This window comes from Geotrypetes seraphini, chromosome 2 (assembly GCF_902459505.1).
Source record: "Geotrypetes seraphini chromosome 2, aGeoSer1.1, whole genome shotgun sequence".
In the NCBI taxonomy this organism is placed as follows: Eukaryota; Metazoa; Chordata; class Amphibia; order Gymnophiona; family Dermophiidae; genus Geotrypetes; species Geotrypetes seraphini.
In genome coordinates this window covers 277,690,547-277,715,717 of record NC_047085.1, presented here as the reverse complement: position 1 = coordinate 277,715,717, position 25,171 = coordinate 277,690,547, and the positions used below count along the sequence as shown (strand labels likewise).

At 41.6% G+C, this 25,171-nt stretch overlaps 1 protein-coding gene across 3 annotated transcripts in view; it reads left to right on the top strand.

Moving 5' to 3' along the window:
* The window catches only part of ADCY2 (adenylate cyclase 2), a 1,055,565-nt gene that overhangs the window by 1,000,600 nt on the left and 29,794 nt on the right, over window positions 1–25,171 (top strand). For all 3 annotated transcript variants that reach the window (XM_033929720.1, XM_033929718.1, XM_033929719.1), the window contains one exon: window positions 23,648–23,772. In XM_033929720.1, coding sequence (XP_033785611.1) covers window positions 23,648–23,772 — 125 coding nt within the window. The remainder of the gene's footprint in view (window positions 1–23,647; window positions 23,773–25,171) is intronic.

The following is a 25,171-nucleotide window of genomic DNA, read 5'->3' as shown; positions in this document are numbered from 1 at the left end:
TATATAGCGCGCTCACGCATATAACGCGCAAGGCTATGCACGGTTTGTAAAAACACGTATAACGCGCGCGTTATATGCGTGAAAATACGGTAATGAGAGAAAGCCAACATGGTTTTAGTCAAGGAAAATCTTGCTTCACCAATCTACTGCATTTCTTTTGAAGTGGTGAATGAACATGTGGATAAAGGTGGACCAGTTGATATTGTATATTTGGATTTTCAAAATGCATTTGACAAAGTACCTCATATGAAAGACTTCTGAGGAAATTAGAAAGTAAAGGGATAGGAGGTAATGCCCTTTTATGGACTGAGAACTGGTTGAAAGACAGAAAACAGAGAGTGGGTTTAAATGGTCAAGAATCTCAATGGAGAAGGGTAAATAGTGGGGTTCACTCAAAAAATAAGCTGGATTATGGATATAAAGAGTAGAATCAACTGAGACAACACAAAATTGTTCAAGGAGGAAAAGCCTCAGACCCCTTTGGGGAGTCCTTCTTTTAAACTTAAGAGTATTAAATAACGTCACTGGCAAAAACCTCCTTTCCACCTGTGTTACAGCTGCTGAATATTAAAGTTCTAGTTAAAGAGCTGCATACATTAAAGCAGTCAAAAAGTGTTTTTAAAAAAAAATTCTTCTTAAAGTGCTGTTTGCGAGAATGTTTTGCTCGTCTTGCAAAACACTCGTAAACCGGGTTACTCGCAAACCGAGGTTTGACTGTATTCCTAAAAAAAGGAGCAGAGATGACCAAAGTTTCATACACTACCATGCAGTGTTAATATAGCCGAAGAATATTTATTAAAATTAAATTTTACATTCTAATAAAGGACCCAACACAGGCCATGTTTTGGCATGTCTGCCTGCCTCAGGGGTCCAACACTATCTGTAAAAATTAAAACAAGAGGAACATCAAGAAGAAACTCATCATATATACATAATATACATATCTTGCATATAAGTACAGAACTTGGAAATTATAATAAAACATAGCTGAATGTACACACATAATAAAACCTGATCAAATAATCTGAATGACAAACCTATAAAAACAAAAGTATTGGCTAAATTGGTAAAGTTAGAAACCTATCAAAATGATCAACAATGCTTAGACATGCAAAACATTAAATACAATAATAAATAAAAAATACAGCTGTGATTGCATATCAGAATATAGTTGTGTGATGTCATTGACTGTAACAAAAACATAAATGACAAGCTGTGCAAACAAATGACAAAGGAACTGTATAAACTAAATTAATTTTTTTAGAAAGATATCTGTTAGGCACCAGTTGTGCACATAAGTTATAGAATATTAGCCCTTATGCATGTAAATGTAACAGTTACACCAGTAAGTGCTAGGCGCTTCCAGAATGACGAAATTCTATAAATTTGCAATGCAACTGCCTTAATATGTAAATACAAGAGGGCATTCATGTGAGAGGAGCACAGGCACACCACGAGTATATCTCCCACTTATGTGTGTAACTTACTGAATATTGTTTATTGCTTATTTATAACTTTCTATACTGCCTAATTCAAAGAATAAAACAGTGGTTTACAAATAAAAACATTAAAAAAAAAAAAAAGAATTTCCATACTAGGACAGACCAAAGGTCCATCAAGCCCAGTATCCTGTTTCCAACAGTGGCCAATCCAGGTCACAGGTACCTGGCAAGATCCAAAGGAGTAAAATAGATTTTATGCTGATTAACCTAGAAATAAGCAGTGGATTTCTCCAAACCATCTCAATAATGGCCTATGGACTTCTTTTTTAGGAAATTATACAAGTCTTTTTTAAAATACTGCTAAGCTAACTAATTTCACCACATTCTCATGCAACAAATTCCAGAGTTTAATTATACATTGTATGAAAAAATATTTTCTCCATTTTTGTTTTATATCTACTACTTAGTAGCTTCATAGTATGCCTCCTACTCCTAGCATTTTGGAAAGCGTGAACAAGCGGTTCACATCTACCCTTTCCATTCAAATCAGTATTTTATAGACCTCTATCATACCACTCCTGAGCTATCTCTTCTCCAAGCTGAAGAACCCTAGCCGTTTTAGCCTCTCATAGGGAAGTTGTCCCAAAACTTTTATCATTTTTGTCGCCCTTCTCTAATTCTGCTATATCTTTTTTGAGATACAGCAACTAGAATTGCACACAGTATTCAAGTTGCAGTTACAAAGAAACAGAAGCATGATGGCTGATAAAGGCCAAATGGCCTATCCAATCTGCCCATCCGCAGTAACCATTATCTCTTCCTCTCTCTAAGAGATCCCAAGTGTCTATCCCAGGCTTTCTTGAAATCAGTCTCTGTCTCCACCACCTCTCCCGAGCCTATCACCTCTTAACTTCATCCCACCTTTTTGTTCCCTTCCCTTGTTTAAAAGCAGACTGAAAACCTACCTTTTTGATATAACTTTCTTTTTTTTTTTAAATTCTTTATTCCTTTTCAGACTTACAATAAGTGTGACAATATGTCCAAACAAATTAACAATAAATATATCACTTAATAATCATCGATGGTACAAATAATATGCTCTTATCACTCACCCTTCCCACACTTTCCTCTCATATAATCAAATATCTTGTACAATATGTAATAATAAAATTACCCCCCTCCCCCCTCACCATTGAACTTGTAAATTTAAGGGAAACAATGTCATCTAATCAGTACAATACTTTGTTAATGGCTCCCACACATCTTGAAATTTCCTGAAACATCCCCGCTGTATTGCAATAAATCTTTCCATTTTATAAACATGACATAAGGAATTCCACCAGAAATTATAATTTAGTCTACTCCAGTTTTTCCAATTATACATAATTTGTTGAATGGCAACCCCAGTCTTGAGCCGTTCGCCTGCTCCTGCCTTTTGCCTGCTCCCACCGATACCGGCGAATCGCGCCGCAACCGACACCTCCAGGGCTCCCAGGCCACCTCTCTTCCTCCTGGGCTCGGCGTGTGAGCGAGCTCCGCCCCCCAGAAGCAGCCGGGAACCCTCCTGAACTGTGGCAGTTGAGCCGTTCGCCTGCTCCTGCCTTTTGCCGGCTCCCACCAATACCGGCGAATCGCGCCGCAACAGACACCTCCGGTACCAGCAGAGAAACTTTTAACTTTTACAGTTACCGTTCCAGCCGGCTCAAGCTGAACAAACCCTTCGGGCAACCTGATTAGTACTCGCATGGTTATTCATTGCATGGTTAATTCATTGCATGGTTACTCTTTACATGGTCATTCTATTACCTACTGTACCCAAGTCTAACCTTCCTACTCTCAGCAATCTCCATCACGGCAGGATGGCTTCCCTTCACAATCACCTCATCCCATTTCTCATGTTCCACTGGACCTATAGCAAATGCTGGTTAACCGAGGCCCTTCACGCCTCCCGCGTGATTCCACGCCAGATTCCAATCCTCACAAGACCTCGCATCTTAAACCTAGACCCCTTTAGGCCAACCCAACGATTCATTCTTAACTGCTCTGATCATGGCCCGTTCCAAATCCCAGTCATCCCCCCTCAAACAAAACAAAGAAACCTCGCAGTATAAAACACCGGTTGTTAAAGAAAATCTCCCTCCCTTCCCCTATCGACACCCCTCAGCATAAAAAAATACAAGGTTTCTACTTAAACATCCGATCTATCAGGAACAAAACCGAGCTGGTTAAAGATTGGCTAGAAGAGACTAAACCCGACTTTGTCCTCCTAACTGAAACGTGGTTGACCTCCGACACCGATATCTTAATTCGTGAGTGTCTCCCACCCGGGTTTAAAATCACATCACTACCCAGATCCTGGGGAAGAGGAGGAGGATTAGCCATCATAGTAAGAGATCCTTTCAAGACCACCATCCTAGCCTCGAAAACCTCCTCAGACCTCAAAATTCTCTCTTACAAACTCCAATCTGATCAACTTGAAGATGGCCTAATTCTCACCCTATTCTACATTCCCCTCAAGAAATGGCCCACTGCTAAAGACAACTTCTCAGAATTCCTCCTCACCAACTCAATTACAGGTCCCTACAATCTTCTGATCAGGGATCTCAATATCCACCTAGATCAGATTGAACAGAATGACACAAAAGACCTACTATCCCTCATCTCCTCTCTAGACTTTTTCACTCCGACTCCGGTAAAAACCCACCACAAAGGTCACCATCTATATCTAGTAACCTTTTCCTCCAAAGAACAATTTCATCCCAAGATTCTTTGGGAACAAGCCACCTGGACAGATTCACTATGGTCAGACCACAGACTATGCAACTTCCACCTCAACTGGCGCCACCAACCCTACCCTAAGACAGCAAAAAGGCACACCAGGCTCTGAGGGAATTGTGTTTTCTTTCATCTCTAACTGCTGCTCTTCCTGAGGATTCTATCAGCTGGTTTCAACACAGCAGCAAAGAGAGGCCACTCTAACGCTGTCCTCTAGTGCCAAGTCACTTGAGAAGGAGCACGCCAGGCTCTGAGGGAACTGTGTTTTCTTTTCTCTCTCCTAACTACTGCTCTTCCTGAGGATTCTATCAGCTGGTTTCAACACAGTAGCAAAGAGGGGCCACTCTAACGCCACTATCACCATGAAGCCACCCTCGTTGCCCTTTCTCCTCCTACTTTGCTTTTCCCTCAACTCCACCCTCTGCGTAATACCTCCTTCTCCCGATCTTCTCTATTCCGCAAATACCAATAATATCTGCCCTGGCCTCAAAATCCCCAGCTGATTCGCACCAGACCACATCCTCCCCAAAAAAAACCCCGAAGAATCAACCATGCTTCTTTAAAGTCTGTTTCCCCTGCCAATCTCCCCAACCTTGTCTCTGACTCGCTCACCCCAGTCCCAATGCTTTATTGCAATGCAAAATCCGCTTGCAACAAGATTGAAATTCTGAAGGACCTACTTGAAGATCTGACCCTGGTTTCCTATGCATCACGGAATCATGGATTAAAAAAGATGACCTATTTACACAAAATGAACTTTGCTCCCATGGCTACCAAGGTCTCTTTTCACCTAGATCTAACCGTAAAGGAGGTGGCCTGGCAATTCTCTACAAATCCTTTTTCTATGTTCAGCTCCTTGAAAGGGGTTGCCACACCTCACTAGAATACATGCTTGCTTCCGTCAATGATGAACTTCACCCTCACCCACTGGGCATCCTGCTCCTATACCGCCCACCTACCCCTTGGAACAACTCCTCCGAACTCGTCCTTGAGACTATAACAAACGCCTTCCTCAAGTTCCAAAGATTATTGATCATCGGAGACATCAATCTCCACCTAGACGACATCACCAGCAAGGATACGATTGAACTTATTAGCTTCCTCACCTCCCTTGGCCTCACCCCCCCTGCACCATATCCAACCCACGAAAAGGGGCACACACTAGACCTCATTAGCTTCCTCGACCTTACCGCTCACAAGACGTCAATTGACGACACTCGCTGGGAACATGTCCCCTGGTCTGACCACTTCCTAAGGGCTTTCTGTCTCCCCATCTTTATGTCGCACCTTGGGGCTCCACCCCGTCCTTCCAACCCCATTACCTTCCGCAATAAAATCACAAGCGACCTGTTCTGGTCTAAATTTCTCAATCTATTCTCCTCTGCCTCTAAGCCTGCAGATTCAGGTATTAATTGGCATAACTGGGTCACTCTCTCCAAATCCACCTATCTTTCCCTCGCCCCCCTTTCCACTAAATCCATCTCCTATCCCCGCAAGGCCCCTTGGTTCCTCCCATATCACAGAGAGCTAAAACAGAAATGTCGAGCTCTGGAGCGTATATGGAAAAAATCAAAATGTCCTATAGACAGACAGTCCTGGAGAGTCAATATCAAGCTGTACAATACAGCACTAAAAAAAGCAAGAAAGAACTTTTATGGTGACAAAATCTCCAGGTCCAACAATCAAAGCAGTACTCTATTCAACATCTGGCGCTCCCTAACCTCCAAAAGAGACCCCACCTTGCTCCCCTCCTCTCCCTCAGCCGATGTTCTAGCAAAATTCTTCAACGATAAGGTTTCTTCCTTGAGATGCTCTTTCCCTCCTTCACTCTCTTACAACTCCCTAGTGCCCACCGATTCCACTCCCACCCTAATGGTCTCCAACCCTATCCCAGCTGACAGATCCTAGACCACCTTTGAGCGCTTATCTGAATCCCTGGTCCTCAATCTCTGCCTCAAACTGAAATCCTGTAATTGCTCCTTGGACCCATTCCCCTCCTACCTATAAGAGAACATTCCTGCTCAGGCTATTTCTTCTATCACCATTCTCATAAACTCCGCCCTTCAGTCGGGCCATTTCTCCCCAGAAATGGGTCATATCGCCTTGACCCCACTACTGAAAAAATCTGACCTTGACCCTTCCATACCATCCAGCTATCGCCCAATTGCAAATATCCCTCTCCTAACCAAGATGCTAGAGTCCATCATTTCTTCCCAACTCTCATCATACTTAGAGAGATTTTCTATTCTTTTACCCTATCAATATGGCTTTCGTCCTAATTTCAGCACCAAATCCCTACTGTCTTCCCTGATTTCAAGGGTTCAACAACTTCACTCTCGAAACAAGTTCGCCGTCCTCCTACAATTTGACCTTTCCACTGCTTTCGACGTTGTTCACCATGATATTCTTGTTTACTAACTCTCTGAGATAGGTATCAACTCCACAGTCCTAGGTTGGTTCTCTAAATTCCTCCGCTCTCGTTCTTACGTTGTTAACATGAATGGCACCTCATCATCCCCCTGGAAACCGAATTGTGGAGTCCCACAAGGCTCTCCACTATCCCCTATCCTTTTCAACATCTATATGTCATCCCTAAAACTCCTCCACCTATCCCGCCTTGAAACAATTTACACTTATGCAGACGACTTCCTCGTCCTCCTCGAGACCGATTCGAACCTCACCGACCTGTCTAAGAACATATCCTCTTCTATAATGAACCTACAATCCTGGGCCCACACTGTGCAAATGAAATTGAATGAGTCCAAAACAAGACTTCTTTGGCTCGGTCCAAAACTAGATCACCTACCCACCTCCATCCCACTACCCTCTGGCTCCTCTCTGCAGCTTGAGTTTTCGAGCAAGGTCTTGGGCATCATCATTGATTCCACATTGTCCTTCAATGACCACCTCCAATCCTTGGTAAAAAAATGCTTTTTCAGCCTTCACATGCTGAGGAAAGTTAGATCCTGCTTCCATCAAAAACATTTTACCCTCCTTGTCCAATCCATCATCCTCTCCAGATTGGACTATTGCAACTCTATCTACTTAAGCCTAACTAAGAAAAACCTCCACAGATTCCAACAGATTCAGAATGCCGTGGCCAAGCTCATCTTCGCTAAAAGTAAATTTGACCATGTCTCCCCGCTCCTGGCTAAGCTCCACTGGCTTCCGATAATCGCCAGGGTCCACTATAAATGCGCCTGTTTAACTTTCAAAATCCTATATGGTATCCTCCCTCCCTTTATCCCTCTTTCTTGGAATTCCTCAAACCCTAATACCACCAGATCCTCCCACAAATTAAAACTATCCTTCCCCTCGCTAAAAGGCATTTCGCACACAGGAAAGCTAGGGACCTCCCTCCACTTCAAAATCACTGAGCTCTGGAACAACCTTACCTCCCCTCTTCGGAACTTGAGCTATCTCCAAGTTTTCCACAAACATCTGAAAACCTGGCTTTTCTCAAAAAATGTAAGTCTCCCTCCAACTTAGGAATCAAGGAAACTCTTATATCTTGGCATCCCAAGTCCTCTAAATTTTCTTCACACTTCTACCTCTAACCCTCTGTTGTAGTTCCTTCCTATTTCTCCTACTGTAAACCGCGTCGAGCTCTACAAACGTGGAGATGATGTGGTATACAAACCTAAGGATTAGATTAGATTAGATTAGATATCCACAAGAGGCTTAATCAACCCAGTGGAATTCTGGTCCCACTACGACATCTCTTCCAACCCTGACCCTGACTCCTTTACTGTCGACGACTGGACAAACGCTAGCACACAGATCCTAAATACAATGGCCCCCTTGAAAACAAAGAAAATGAGAAACAAAACTCTGGATGGCTGGTTTGATGCCGAACTTGGAGCAGTAAAACGGGAACTTCGAAAATTGGAAAGACTTTGGCTTAAAACCAATGACAACAAAGACAGATCCAACTGGAGAACAAAACTAAAAGACTACAAACATCTGATAACCACCAAACGCACTAACTTCTACGCCCAAAAAATTGGATCCCCTAACCCCAATATCAAAAACCTATTCAAAATAGTCAACCACCTCTACGATACTCAATCTCTTACCCGCCCTTCTTCAGACTCACCCCCACCGGCCAATGACCTGGCCGCGTTCTTCAACAACAAAATATCCAATCTCAGAACCACCCTACCTACTTCCTCCAACAACCATCTGAATTATCTGGACATTCAGTCCCATGATGACGAAACCAGGGCTGATTTTTACTGGAACAACTTCACCACCCCCACCTGGCAACAATTCTGCAAATTCTACTCAAAATACGCCAAATCCTACTGCAAACTAGATAGCTGTCCACCAAATGTAATGCAAGTTGCCCCGATCTCCTTCAAAATCAAATTATATACTTGGCTCTCCTCCCAACTACAATCAGGCTCATTCCCTGTGGACCTAGGCCAGATTCTGATTACGCCTATCGTCAAAAACCCCAAAGATCCCATCTCCCTCATATCCAACTACAGACCCATTGCGAACATACCCTTCTTTACAAAGTTGATGGAAGGTCTGGTCAACCAAGATTTAACAACTTACTTGGATAAATTCAACATCCTAAACGACAACCAGTCAGGTTTCCGCCCTGGACAGAGCACTGAAAACGTCATCGCTTCTTTGGTAGATTACCTTCACAACCTGTTCAGCCAAGGCTCAAGTGCACTAGTCCTACCATTAGATCTTAGTAGCGCCTTTGACTTGGTTGATCATGCCATTCTTCTGGACTGTTTGGAATCTATCGGCCTCTCAGGCAACGTGTTAAAATGGTTCCAGGGTTTCCTAGGTCAACGCTCCTACCAAGTCTACAGCGACAACTCCCATTCTGCCAGCTGGGCCAACACCTACAGAGTCCCACAGGGCTCCCCCCTGTCCCCCACGCTGTTCAATATCTACCTGGTCGCCCTAGGGAATCTACTGCTAAACTTGAAGATCAAATTTTACATCTATTACATCACCTTAGTCTTCCCCCTCTCCAACATAACCCCCGAGACAAACAACCACCTAGCTTCAATCCTAACGCAAATCGAACTATGGATGGCCGACTTCAAACTGAAACTCAACTCAGATAAAACCAAATTCTTCCTGGCAAGTCCAAACGACAAAATCAAAGACACCTCGATCTCCCTGAATGGCCAAGTCTTTCCCTTAACAAACTCCTTATAAATCCTCGGAGTGACTCTCGACCGCAACCTTACCTTCGAAGCTCACACCGACCTTTTAGTCAAAAAAGGATTCGCCACCTTATGGAAGCTAAGATCCATCAGAAAATACTTTGACGCCCCCTCATTCCGCCTACTTGTGCAATCCTCCATCTTAAGTCTAATCGACTACTGCAACATCATCTACCTGGGATCTTTCAAAAAAACTACACAAAGATTGCGAATCAATCAAAACACGGCAATCCGACTGATCTTCAGACTAAAAAAATGGGAACACATAACTCCCTATTACCACAAACTTCACTGGCTACCCCTAGAAGCAAGAGTGCTATTCAAGTTCGCCTGTTTCTGCTACAAATACATCCTTGGCTCGGCCCCCCTTTACTTAGTACCCCATTTTATCCTAGACCGCCCATCCAAACTCACACGTAGAACCCACCTGTTTAGCTACCCTACCCTAAGGACCTGCCGCTACAAAAGATATCTAAATAGAACTCTTGCCTTCCAAGCAGGTCAGCACAATAACTGGCTGGCCCACATCATCTCACGCACTTCATCCTGGCCCCTTCTTTGCTGACTGTACCATCCTTAACCGATTGCACCACTGCTCGCTGATTATTCTATATTCTCTCTGTTTGTACCCTTTTTTTTTGTTTTGTTTTGTTTCTCTGCCACCTATTTTCTCTGATTGTAACATTGTACCATTTTCGCTGATTGTCCAGCCCTTCTTCGTTGTAAACCGCCTCGAACTACTATGGCTTTGGCGGTATATAAGAAATAAAATTATTATTATTATTGTAAGTAATAATTTGTTATTATTTGTAGAAATCTGACTTTTTGCTCTCATTGCCAAACCAAACAGCACAGTATCATATGATAATGCCATTGAGTTGTCCAATAAACAATTAATTTGGTCCCAAATTGATTTCCAAAAATTCATAATAAATAGACAATAGAATAATAAATGATCTATAGTCCCTGCTTCGAGATGACAGTGCCAACATTTATTAGACTTAGAGCTATCCAATTTTTGTAACCGAACAGGGATCCATAATGCTCTATGTAACAGAAAAAACAAGATTGTCTCATAGATGCCGACACTGTACATCTCATCCTCCAAGACCAAACTCATGGCCATTGAGATGCAGTAATTTGATGCTTAATCTCAATGCTCCAAATGTCTCTCAGACCAGTGTTTGATTTCTTTTTAATAACCTTGGAGTTCAGCCATATAGATTGATTTGTAGATTTATGAATTGGAATAGTTGTTAAATTACTTACATAACGCAATGTTTTCCATGCTAATCAGCTAATATTCTGTTATCTTTACTGTAACTAGGCATTTTGATACTGAGCACATGGCAAAGGCGTAATGGATACCAACAAGAGCAAGTGGAATATAGTAAATCACCACAAAAAAATATTCCAAAAAGTACCCACTACTTCAGAGGCGTGAGACAAGAGATAAATATGTATTTATAAATGGAGAAAAGACCTCAGTTTCTTCCAGGGAAAAGAAATTCACCTGGAGGACCTCTATGCCAGCTGTATTCAACTTCAAGCAGCATAGGCAAAAACATCCCTGGTCAAAAACTCCATTATAAAGCAATATTTAGAAAATCTTATAGTATAAAGTCCAAAAATGCACAAAAAACTTATCTCTCAAGTTCACTGTCCTCCATGTGGGATCTGAATCCAAACAGTCCACACAGTTTTCACCACGTTGACCTTCTTTCAAATGTGGGAAAGAAAATTCACTTAAGACTCCCGACAGGCCCTGTTTCGCTAGTAGAATGCTGCATCAGGGGAGGTCTCTAAAACGATATAATATGACCATATAAGCATACTTCAAAGCTTCTTAATATAATGGAAAAAAGTAACAAACAGTTACTTACATTGAAACATTGAGCTACCGCTTCACAGATTCTCTTAGAAGAAATGGTGGCTCGGCGTTCTAGGCAGGGTTTTAGAAGAAGGCATGCAGATCGTTTAACCAATCCTCATCGAGGGGCGTTACCAAATAAAAACCTGACGTTCTGCATGATCAAAATTGTTCAAAAAAAGGCACGCCATTCTATTTTGGCATTTAAACCTGTAGGCATGCATGATTTTAATTTAAACACCCATTTTTGTTCACATTGTCTTAAATATGTTTTAAAATCACCACCTTTCTTTGATGGAAATAACTGTTAAATAATCCAGCATCGCATTTCTATAAAGGAATGATTATGATCTAAACAGTGTTGTACCATTGGTGCCTCTAATTTTCTACAACTCAGGCAGGATCTATGTTCGATTATACGTGTCTTAAACAGACGAGAAGTCTGTCCTATATAGATTTTCTTACAGGGGCATTGAATTGCATAAATAACTCCCCTAGAGACACAAGTTGTAGATGTTTTCAATTTATATGTTTTATTATGTACTTGGTTGATAAAATGATCACAATCTAACGTGATTTGACATATAGTACAATGCCCACACTGGACATGTCCGACCCTCACATCACCATCCATCATCCTGGGGGTGTCTAAAGCCCCTATACTCGTTGGACAAATTGTTTCTTGTAGATTTTTGTTTCTAGAATAAGCAGTCAATACCTTGATTTCCCTGAAACAGGGGTGAACTGATAAACAGTTCCAATATTTCTTAACAACATTCCCAAATTTTCTTGCTTGTTGGGAATGACGTAAAACACAAACCAGTTGATCTTGCTCTGGTTCTGGTTCTGAATATTGCAGTAAATATTCTCTATGGTTGTACAGTGCTCTATTATAGGATGTTCTTATACATCTTTCAGGATAGCCTCGATCCGTTAGTTTCTTGCCTAAAATATGCGCTTGCTCCTTAAATTCATGTTTAGTTGAACACAATCTACGATAGCGCAGGAACTGCGAATTAGGCAGGCTCTCTTTTAAATGTTGGGGATGAGAGCTAGAAAAATCTAGGAAAGTATTCCTATCAGTTTCTTTCCGGTGCACTGAAGTATGAAATATACCCTCTTTGATCTCAATGCGTACATCCAAAAAAGAAATATATTGCATATCAAAAGATAACACAAACTTAATTGTAGGTAGACTAGTATGCAAGAATGCTATGAATCTTTGCAATTCCACAAGAGAGTCTTCCCAGATGATAAAGATGTCATCTATATATCGGCACCAAAGGGATACTTTAGAAAAAAAATGTAGAGTTATACACAAATCTCTCCTCAAAATCAGACATGAAGAGATTTGCCAAAGAGGGAGCACATGTTGCGCCCATCGCTGTTCCATGCAATTGTTGGTAAAAAAACATCTTGAAACATGAAATAGTTCTTTTTGAGAGAAATTGTTAATAACTGAATCAAAAACTCTGTTGGTACTTGATGGGGACGTACTCGATGATTCAAGCGATTTTCAATAATCTGCAGCACTAAATCTTGAGGGATATTCGTATATAAAGATTGAATATCCAATGTTACTAAAATGGTAGTCATGGTAGGGTGGTATTGAGCTAACACATTCAGAAAATGGGTAGTGTCTTGAATAAATGACTTAGTTAAAGGGACCAGCGGCTTAAAAAAATAGTCTATGTACTGATTCACTCGTTCTAATAAAGAGCCGCATGCCGATACTATTGGACGTCCCGGTGGAGACGACATACTCTTATGTATCTTAGGTAATGTATAGAAGAAGGGAATATTGGGATATATTGGGGTTAAAAATTTAGATTCATTTTGAGTTACAAATCCCATTTTCAAACCCTGTGATACTAATTCTGATATTTCCTTCCTTAGAGCTACTGTCGGATCCTCTTGTAATGGAGTATAAACCAGTTTATCTGATAGTTGACTCAAAATTTCAGATATGTATTTATACCGATCTAGAATCACTACCACCCCACCCTTGTCTGCACGTCTGTTTGTTTGATTGTAATGAGAAAATTGCTTCACGCTCACCTCTAGTAGTGTTCTATGTATACACAAATTTTTCTATCTCAATACGTTCTATTTCCCTTAGCACTAAGTCTTTATAAAGTTGTAGAGCGGGATCAGAATGTATCACAATGGAACAGAATTTTAAATCGCTGTTCCTTAGACCTGATGGTCTTGATTATTCGCACTGCTCAAGTTAAAATTAATGAAGAAAAGACCAAAATAGAGTCTTTATTAGTAAATATGAAATCTGAGGCAGATTTTGAATTGCAAAAATCTTTAGTAGATTTGAAATTAGAAAAAGTAAAAGCAGACTTAAAGTTACAAAAAATAAAGAAATTTAAACGAGATGAAAGAGACTACTCAGAGGGTTATGTATATGGTTGGATGAAAATCACTACTGAGGGATCAAAATAACCTAATAAACCTCCAGTACGATTTCACCTCTCGTCCAATTCTTCCTCAGCGAGTGATGGTGGTCATTTTTTAGGAAGAGGACAACAAGGCAGACGCAGAGGCCCAAGAAGAACGAGAGGCCGCTATCAGAGTGGAACTCGACCCAACACAAGATCACAACAATAGAACAATCAGTGGTGGTAAACTTATTCAAATATACTCCCTCTTCTGATGAATTCAATATTTTATCGAAAGGTTTAACTTTTGTCCCGGAGTCTAGATCAGACCCTTTTCAGCTAAGGGTGGACTTAGAAAAATTATTTCGGAAGTTACAATTACGACTGCATTTTGCTCAAGAACAGAATGAATATATAGACTGATCTATTGTGAGGCAGAAGTCTACATGGGTCCCAATTGGTCTCCCTGATCCCGCTCTACAACTTTATAAAGACTTAGTGCTAAGGAAAATAGAACGTATTGTGATAGAAAAATTTGTGTATACGTGGAACACTACTAGAGGTGAGCGTGAAGCAATTTTCTCGTTACAATCAAACAAACAGATTATTGTAAGACGTGCAGACAAGGGTGGGGCGGTAGTGATTCTAGATCGGGATAAATACATATCTGAAATTTTGAGTCAACTATCAGATAAACTGGTTTACATAGAAACATAGAAGATGACGGCAGAAAAGGGCTACAGCCCATCAAGTCTGCCCACTCTGCTTACCCACCCCCTGTCTATGCCCTAATGACCCAATTTCCTTATCTTGACCCTCATAGGGATCCCACATGGGTATCCCATTCTTAAAGTCTGGCACGCTGTCTGCCTCGATCACCTGCACTGGAAGCTTGTTCCAATGATCAACCACTCTCTCTATGAAGAAATACTTTCTGGTGTCGCCATGAAATTTTCCGCCCCTGAGTTTGAGCGGGTGCCCTCTTGTGGCCGAGGGTCCCTTGAGAAAGAAAATATCATCTTCCACTTCGACACGTCCCGTGAGGTACTTAAATGTTTCGATCATGTCTCCCCTCTCCCTACGTTCCTCGAGAGTGTAGAGCTGTAATTTGTTCAGTCTCTCTTCGTACGAGAGACCCTTGAGGCCCGAGATCATCCTGGTGGCCGTCCGCTGAACCGATTCAATTCTGCGCACATCTTTACTGTAATGTGGCCTCCAGAATTGCACACAGTACTCCAGATGAGGTCTCACCATGGCCCTGTACAATGGCATTATGACTTCAGGCTTTCGGCTGACGAAACTTCTATTGATACAACCCAATATCTGCCTTGCCTTAGATGAAGCCTTCTCCACTTGATTGGCAGTTTTCATGTCTGCACTGATGATTACTCCTAAATCTCGTTCTGCTGAAGTCCTAGTTAAAGTTTCTCCGTTCAAGAAGTACGTCCTGCATGGATTTCCGCTTCTGAGGTGCATGACCTTACATTTCTTAGCATTGAAGCCTAGCTGCCAGGTTGAGGACCAACTTTCCAATGTAAGCAGGTCCTGCGCCATATAATTCTGTAAACTGCATTCACTTACTATATTACATAGTTTGGCGTCATCGGCGAATAGTGTTATTTTACCTTGAAGCCCTTGAGTCAGATCCCCTATGAATATGTTGAAAAGGAGTGGACCCAGGACCGAGCCCTGAAGCACTCCACTGGTCACCTCCGATGTTTTAGAGAGGGTACCATTAACCACCACCCTCTGAAGTCTGCCACTCAGCTAATCATTGACCCATGCAGTTAGTGTCTCTCCTAACCCCATTGATTCCATCTTGCTTAGCAGCCTGCGGTGTGGGACACTGTCAAAAGCTTTACTGAAGTCTAGGTACACGACGTCCAAAGACTCTCCCAAGTCCAACTTTCTTGTTAGCCAGTCAAAGAAGCTGATGAGATTGGATTGGCAGGACCTACCCTTGGTGAATCCATGCTGACTGGGATCCCGAAGATTCCCTTCATTCAAGATCGTGTCCAATTTGCTTTTAATTAGTGTTTACATGAGTTTGCACACTATCGATGTGAGACTCACCGGTCTATAATTCGCAGCCTCTGCCCTGCAACCCTTTTTATGCAGAGGAACGACATTAGCTAATTTCCAGTCCAGGGGAACTTTCCCCTTACTTAGGGAGAGATTGAATAGCTCAGCCAACGGTTTCGCCAGGACATCGCTCAATTCTCTGAGCACTCTTGGGTGCAAATTGTCTCTTCCCATGGCTTTGTTCACCTTGAGTCTTGCCAATTCACTGTAAACTTCACCTGGTGTGAACTCAAAATTCTGAAACGGGTCTTCTGTGCTTTGTGTTGCCTTCAACTGCGGACCGTGTCCCGGTGCCTCACAGGTGAAGACTGAGCAGAAGTATTCATTCAGTGGTTCGGCTTTATCGGAATCTGCTTCCACGTAACTTCCGTCCGGTCTTCTAAGGCGTACTATCCCGCCTGTGTTCCTTTTTCTGTCACTAATATACCTGAAGAAGGATTTGTCCCCCTTTTTAATGTTTTTTGCCAGAATTTCTTCCACTCGAAGTTTTGCCTCCCTAACTGCCATTTTGACCGCTGTAGACCTGGTCCTATATTCTACTTTTGCCTCTCTTTTCTCCGTGCGCTTGTAGGAGAGAAACGCTTTTTTCTTCTCCTTAATGAGGTGCGAGATCTCCACAGTGAACCATTGGGGTTTATTGTTTCTTTGTCGTTTATTTACTGATTTTATGAAGCGGCTAGTTGCTTCATGTATGGTTGATTTCAGTGTTAACCACTTAGCTTCTACATCATCGGTCTCCGCTTGGTCCTGCAGCGTCTGATGGACGAAATCTCCCATGCGTGCGAAGTCTCTGCCCCGGAAATTGAGTACCTTTGTTTTCGTGTTTGATCTAGGGAAGCCTTTCCTAAGGTTGAACCATACTATGTTGTGGTCACTGGAGGCTAGCGTATCTCCTACTGAGACGCTTTCCCCATTGGTGAGTACCAGGTCGAGGATCGCCTGGGCCCTAGTGGGCTCCGTTACCATTTGTTTGAGACGTGCTCCCTTTATGGAGGTTAAGAGCCTCCTGCTACCGCTGGTTATCGCTGAAAATGAGTTCCAGTCTGCATCAGGCATATTGAAGTCCCCTAGCAGTACAGCTTCTCCTCGTAGAGTGATATTCTCTATGTCTTCAATTAATTCTGCGTCCATGTCTTCCAGTTGTCTTGGGGGTCTGTATACCACACCTAGATACAGGCATTTTTCTCTGCCTTTTGCCAGGTTTACCCAGAGAGACTCCCCGGTGTACTTGACATCTGTGATCCTGATGGTTTTGATGTCCTATTTAATGTATAGAGCTACCCCACCTCCTAAGCTGCCCTCTCTGTCCTGACGAAGTACATTGTAGCCCGGTATAGCCATATCCCACCCATGTGAGTCCGTGAACCAAGTTTCAGATATTGCCACCACATCTAGGTTGGCATTCCTTATTTCAGCCTCCAATTCTATAATTTTGTTACCTAAACTGTGTGCATTGACATATATGGCCCTCCATATCTTGTGTTTGCTAAGTCCCTGTGAGGCGTATCCTACCTGAGTCGGTGTGACTCCTAAAGAACTGTTTGCAATGTGGGTACTTACCTTGGACATGGAAGCGGAGTTTCGACTCACCTCATCAGGATAATTCCTTTCTGCACTAATATGTGAATGGGTACCCTCCCCCGACTTACCTAGTTTAAAGCCCTGTGAAGCAAGCGGGCTAGTCGGTGTCCGAAGAAGTTCTTACCCCTACTGGTCAGATGAAGTCCGTCTGGTCCCTGAAGTCCTTGTAGCGCTTCCCCATGGTTTAGGAATCCGAAGTTCATATCCTGGCACCATCCCTGTAGCCACTCGTTCGTCCTCTGGATACGTTCATCTCTGGCTCTTCCCTTGCCTCTAACTGGGAGGATCGATGAGAAAACCACCTGCGCTCCTGTCCGCTTCAGCCTCTCACCCAATGCTCCAAAGTCTCTGGTGATGGTCTCCGGTGTGTTCCTGGCAGTGTCGTTGGTTACTATGTGGATAAGAAGCATAGGAAAGTGGTCTCGGGGCATGAGTAGTCTATCCAGACTGGCGGTGACATCTCGTATCCTGGATCCAGGCAGACAGCAGACCTCCCTAGATTGCATATCCGGTCTGCAAATTGGTCCCTCGGTACCCCTCAGCATGGAATCCCCGATGACTATTACTCTGAACTTCTTTGGGGGGAGCCGGTCAGTTGTCCCTGGAGACAGTAGCTCTAAGGAAGGAAATATCAGAATTAGTATCACAGGGTTTGAAAATGGGATTTGTAACTCAAAATGAATCTAAATTTTTAACCCCAATATATCCCAATATTCCCTTCTTCTATACATTACCAAGATACATAAGAGTATGTCGTCTCCACCGGAACGTCCAATAGTATCGGTATGCAGCTCTTTATTAAAACGAGTGAATCAGTACATAGACTATTTTTTTAAGCCGCTGGTCCCTTTAACTAAGTCATTTATTCAAGACACTACCCATTTTCTGAATGTGTTGGCTCAATACCACCCTACCATGACTACCATTTTAGTAACATTGGATATTCAGTCTTTATATACGAATATCCCTCAAGATTTAGTGCTGCAGATTATTGAAAATCGCTTGAATCATCGAGTACGTCCCCATCAAGTACCAACAGAGTTTTTGATTCAGTTATTAACAATTTCTCTCAAAAAGAACTATTTCATGTTTCAAGATGTTTTTTTACCAACAATTGCATGGAACAGCGATGGGCGCAACATGTGCTCCCTCTTTGGCAAATCTCTTCATGTCTGATTTTGAGGAGAGATTTGTGTATAACTCTACATTTTTTTCTAAAGTATCCCTTTGGTGCCGATATATAGATGACATCTTTATCATCTGGGAAGACTCTCTTGTGGAATTGCAAAGATTCATAGCATTCTTGCATACTAGTCTACCTACAATTAAGTTTGTGTTATCTTTTGATATGCAATATATTTCTTTTTTGGATGTACGCATTGAGATCAAAGAGGGTATATTTCATACTTCAGTGCACCGGAAAGAAACTGATAGGAATACTTTCCTAGATTTTTCTAGCTCTCAACCCCAACATTTAAAAGAGAGCCTGCCTAATTCGCAGTTCCTGCGCTACCGTAGATTGTGTTCAACTAAACATGAATTTAAGGAGCAAGTGTATATTTTAGGCAAGAAACTAGCGGATCGAGGCTATCCTGAAAGATGTATAAGAACATCCTATAATAGAGCACTGTACAACCATAGAGAATATTTACTGCAATATTCAGAACCAGAACCAGAGCAAGATCAACTGGTTTGTGTTTTACGTCATTCCCAACAAGCAAGAAAATTTGGGAATGTTGTTAAGAAATATTGGAACTGTTTATCAGTTCACCCCTGTTTCAGGGAAATCAAGGTATTGACTGCTTATTCTAGAAACAAAAATCTACAAGAAACAATTTGTCCAACGAGTATAGGGGCTTTAGACACCCCCAGGATGATGGATGGTGATGTGAGGGTCGGACATGTCCAGTGTGGGCATTGTACTATATGTCAAATCACGTTAGATTGTGATCATTTTATCAACCCAGTACATAATAAAACATATAAATTGAAAACATCTACGACTTGTGTCTCTAGGGGAGTTATTTATGCAATTCAATGCCCCTGTAAGAAAATCTATATAGGACAGACTTCTCGTCTGTTTAAGACACGTATAGTCGAACATAGATCCTGCCTGAGTTGTAGAAAATTAGAAGCACCAATGGTACAACACTGTTTAGATCATAATCATTCCTTTATAGAAATGCAATGCTGGATTATTGAACAGTTATTTCCATCAAAGAAAGATGGTGATTTTAAAACATATTTAAGACAATGTGAACAAAAATGGGTGTTTAAATTAAAATTATGCATGCCTACAGGTTTAAATGCCAAAATAGAATGGCGTGCCTTTTTTTGAACAATTTTGATCATGCAGAACGTCAGGTTTTTATTTGGTAACGCCCCTCGATGAGGTTTGGTTAAACGATCTGCATGGCCTTCTTCTAAAACCCTGCCTAGAACGCCGAGCCACCATTTCTTCTAAGAGAATCTGTGAAGCGGTAGCTCAATGTTTCAATGTAAGTAACTGTTTGTTACTTTTTTCCATTATATTAAGAAGCTTTGAAGTATGCTTATATGGTTATATTAAATCATTTTAGAGACCTCCCCTGATGCAGCGTTCTACTAGCAAAACAGGGCCTGTCGGGAGTCTTAAGTGAATTTTCTTTCCCACATTTGAAAGAAGGTCAACGTGGTGAAAACTGTGTGGACTGTTTGGATTCAGATCCCACCTGGAGGACAGTGAACTTGAGAGATAAGTTTTTTGTGCATTTTTGGACTTTATACTATAAGATTTTCTAAATATTGCTTTATAATGGAGTTTTTGACCAGGGATGTTTTTTCCTATGCTGCTTGAAGTTGAATACAGCTGGCATAGAGGTCCTCCAGGTGAATTTCTTTTCCCTGGAAGAAACTGAGGTCTTTTCTCCATTTATAAATACATATTTATCTCTTGTCTCACGCCTCTGAAGTAGTGGGTACTTTATGGAATATTTTTTTTGTGGTGAAAGGCGTAATGGAGACATGAGTTGCCATTCTAACCACAGCCAATCTGGGAGCTTTTCCATGAGCTCTGGGAGGACCCAATACATACCCTGGTGCAAAATATAGGCTTGATCATACCTATAAAAATTAGGAAAATTTACCCCTCCCTCTGAAATTGGCCTTTGTAAAGATACCAAAGCCACTCTAGGAGTTTTACCCAGCCAAATAAATTTTATAAGAATACTATTTAATTTTTTATAAAAGGACCCTTGAAAATAAATAAAATAAAATAAATATAACTTTCAATCCTTAACCCTACTCCTCTGCCCTCCAACCCAGCCAGCTGATTAACCGTTCCCCTTAACTGTATCCATGACAACTTGTTTGTCAGTCTTGCCTGTTTAGATTGTAAGCTCTTTTGAGCAAGGACTGTTTTCTTACTCTTTGTGACTCTGTATAGCGCTTCGTACATCTGGTAGCGCTATAGAAATGATTAATAGTAGTAGTATACCCTTTCATTCCAGAGCTTCCTTTCAAATGAAAGAGACTCGACTCGTGCACATTTACATTATGTAGGTATTTAAACATTTCTATCATATCTCCCTCCCTCCCACCTTTCCTTAAAAATATACAGATTTAGACCACGCACAATTTTAGTAGCTTCCTCTGGACAAACTTCATCCTTTTTATATCTTTTTTAAGGTGCGGCCTCCAGAATTGTACACAGTATTTTAAATGAGGTCTCACAAGAGTCTTAAACAGGGGCATCAATACCTCCTTTTTCCTACTTACCATATCCCTCCCTATGCAACCTAGCATTCTTCTAGCTTTCGCCATCACTTTTTCAACCTGTTTGGCCACCTTAAGATCATCACATACAATTGCATCCAAGCCCCACTCTTCTGTCTTGCACATAAGTTCTTCACCCCCTAAATTGTACAGTTCCCTCCGGTTTTTGCAGCCCAAATGCATGACCTTGCATTTCTTAGCATTAAATTTTAGCTGCCAAGTTTCAAGCTTCGCCAGGTCTTTCTTCAAGTTATTCACACCATCCGGGGTGTCTGCTCTATTACAGATTTTGGTATCATCCGCAAAGAGGCAAATCTTACCTGACAGCAATATCGTGTATAAAAATGTTAAAAAGAACAGGCCCAAGAACAGAACCTTGAGGCACACCACTGGTAACATCCCTTTCCTCAGAGCGAACTCCATTGATTACTACCCTCTGTCGCCTTCCACTCAACCAGTTCTTGACCTAGCCCGTCACTTTGGGACTCATCCCGAGGGCACTCAGTTTATTTATTAGAAGTCTGTGTGGAACACTGTCAAAGGTCTTTGCAGAAATCTAAATACACCACATCTAGCACACTCCCTCTAGCCAATTCTCTGGTCACCCAGTCAAAGATTTGTCTGACAAGGCTAAAACACTGTTTTGTATTAAACCCTAAAAGAGACTCTAAAGCAGGGGTGTCAAAGTCCCTCCTCGAGGGCCGGAATCCAGTCGGGTTTTCTGGATTTCCCCAATGAATATGCATTGAAAGCAGTGCATGCAAATAGATCTTATGCAGATTCATTGGGGAAATCCTGAAAACCCGACTGGATTCTGGCCCTCGAGGACCGACTTTGACACCTGTGCTCTAAAGGCTACACTATTGCCTAATTGATTTTGCTGAGCTGAAAAAGAAAACTACAATGATATAACCTACTGAAACACAAGTTTACGTCTATCTTAGAACCAGGCTTACTGAGGGTTAGGCACTAGGCCAGCATTCTTCCCCTCAAGGGTCACCTTTCTTTTCCTTATAATTTCTAACATTCTATTTGCTTTTTTAGCCACTGCCACACATTGAGCTGAGTATTTCAACATATCCTTTTCCTGGGCAATGAATCTTAGCATAGAACCCAGCATCATGTAGTTATAGCTCGGGTTTCTCTTTCTCACATGCATCACTTTGTACTTGCTCACATTAAATCTCATCTGCCATTTTGATGCCCAGTCTCCAAGTCTCACAAGGTTCTCTTGCAATTTTTCAACATCATTTTGTGATTTAACAACTTTGTTATCAGCAAATGTAATTATCTCACTAGTTATTCCCATTTCTAGATCATTAATAAATATGTTAAATAGCAGCAGCCCCAGCACAGACCCCTGGGGAACCCCACTATTTATCCTTCATCATTGAGAATATTGAACATATACTCTGTTTTCTGTCTTTCAACCAATTCTTAATCCATAATAGGACATTACCTCCTATCCCATGACTTTCTAATTTCCTTAGAAGTTATTCATGAGATACTTTGTCAAATGCCTTTTGAAAATCCAAATACATGATATCAACTGTTTCACCTTTATCCACAAGTTTATTCACCCCTACATTGCAGATGCCTAAGTTCGTTAGTGAATCATCCTGCCCTTGTAATACAACCTGCTCTTGTAATACAACCTGCTCTTGTAATATAACAGTGCCTAAGTCACTATCTTGTAATATAACCTTCGACTTCCTGGCATATACAGCCAATCACTTGCCTAGTTGACTTCATACTACTTAAAACCAGTGTTAACTGTCATTTCTTTGAAGGTGTGGAACTGGAAAAATTCCACCTTAGAAATATACTTATTAATGTATCTCTAGTGTTAAGCTAGGATTGTTCTGGAACAAGATCATTAACTACATGTACTATGTATGACCTCTTTGCTGAATTTGCATTTCATAAGAACATAAGCAATGCCTCTGCTGGGTGAGACCTGAGGTCCATCGTGACCAGCAGTCTGCTCACACGGTGGCCCAACAGGTCCAGGACCTGTGCAGTAATCCTGCCCTTCTGGAGAGGAAAACCATAATTCCACTAACAGTAATAAGTCCACTAACTAATCAAGCCCACTTAGGTGTAAGGCATCATTAGGCATCCTGCTATTGACGCAACTCCAACAACTATACTGTAGATGCCTCTCGGCACCTATGTTTTTTAAGTTAAAAATCAGTTTTAAACAACTCAATTACCATGCCGATTAAAGCCAATTAAAACAATTAAGTTAGGCAGCAGTAGGGCACCTACTGCTGGCTAACTTACGGTTCCATTTATAGAATGATCCTTTGTGTCTACTTCACACATGCTTGAATTCTACCATAGTTTTGGTTTATAATTTCTCCTATTTCTTTTGAAGTTCCTTCCCATTATTTCAGAATGACAATGGTATGAGATTTTTGCATTGCAACAAGTATTTGTAACAGAAATATAATTTTTCTTTTCACAAATTATGCAATAGTATAATATTACTTAGAATTAAAGGGTTGTATTTAAGGCATCATGCTATTAAAATGTTTGATCTTTATGTAAAATGAACTGTTTCAGGTATTAACCATGGGCCTGTTATAGCTGGAGTAATTGGAGCTCAAAAACCACAGTATGATATCTGGGGCAATACTGTAAATGTAGCAAGCAGGATGGAAAGCACAGGAGTCCTGGGCAAAATACAGGTACTTATATACACATTATTTTGCCTTTATATAATTATGCTTCTCTTTCAGGTTTAAATAAAAAAAATTGTAGGTTTCTTTTTCAAAGGCTTAGGTTGTGCAAACTAGAATTATGCATCCTGGGGTGAATTTTCAGCAGCAGCTTATATGCTTCAAGATGCAAAGATAAGTTATTTGTAGAACATAAGAACATAAGCAATGCCTCTGCTGGGTCAGACCTGAGGTCCATCGTGCCCAGCAGTTTGCTCACACGGCGGCCCAACAGGTCCAGGACCTGTGCAGTAATCCTCTATCTATAACCCTCTATCCCCTTTTCTAGCAGGAAATTGTCCAATCCTTTCTTGAGCCCCAGTACCATACTCTGCCCTATTACGCTCTCTGGAAGCGCATTCCAGGTGTCCACCACACGTTTGGTAAAGAAGAACTTCCTAGCATTCATTTTGAATCTGTCCCCTTTCAACTTTTCTGAATGCCCTCTTGTTCTTTTATTATTCAAAAGTTTGAAGAATCTGTCCCTCTCTACTCTCTCGTCTCTATCATATCCCCTCTAAGTCTCCTCTTCTCTAGGGAAAAGAGACCCAGTTTCTCCAATCTCTCAGCGTATGAAAGGTTTTCCATCCCCTTTATCAGACGCGTCGCTCTCCTCTGAACCCTCTCGAGTAACTCCAAGTCCTTCTTAAGGTACGGCGACCAATATTGGACGCAGTACTCCAGATGCGGACGCACCATCGCCTGATACAATGGCAGGATAACTTCTTTCGTTCTGGTTGTAATACCCTTCTTGATTATGCCTAGCAATATGTTTGCCTTCTTAGCGGCCACTGTGCCGTCGGCTTCATTGTCATGTCCACCATTACCCCCAAGTCCCTTTCTTGGGTACTCTCATTTAATAACATCCCTCCCATCGTATAGTTGTACCTCGGGTTTCTGTTTCCCACATGTAATACTTTACATTTCTCAACGTTGAACTTCATCTGCCATCTCGTCGCTCATTCCCCTAGTTTGCTCAAGTCCCTTTGCAATTCTTCGCAGTCCTCTTTAGTCTGAGCTCCACTAAATAGTTTGGTGTCGTTCGCAAATTTTATTATCTCACACTTCGTCCCTGTTTCTAGATCATTTATGAATATATTAAATAGCAGCGGCCCGAGCACCGAGCCCTGCGGGACCCCACTCGTGACCCTCCTCCAGTCCGAGTAGTGGCCCTTCACTCCTACCCTCTGTTTCCTACCCGCCAACCAGTTTCTGATCCATCTATGTACGTCTCCTTCCACCCCATGGTTCTTCAGTTTCCAGAGTAGGCGTTCATGGGGCACCTTGTCAAAGGCTTTTTGGAAATCTAGATATATGATGTCTATGGGGTCTCCTTTGTCCATCCGTTTGTTAATTCCTTCGTAAAAGT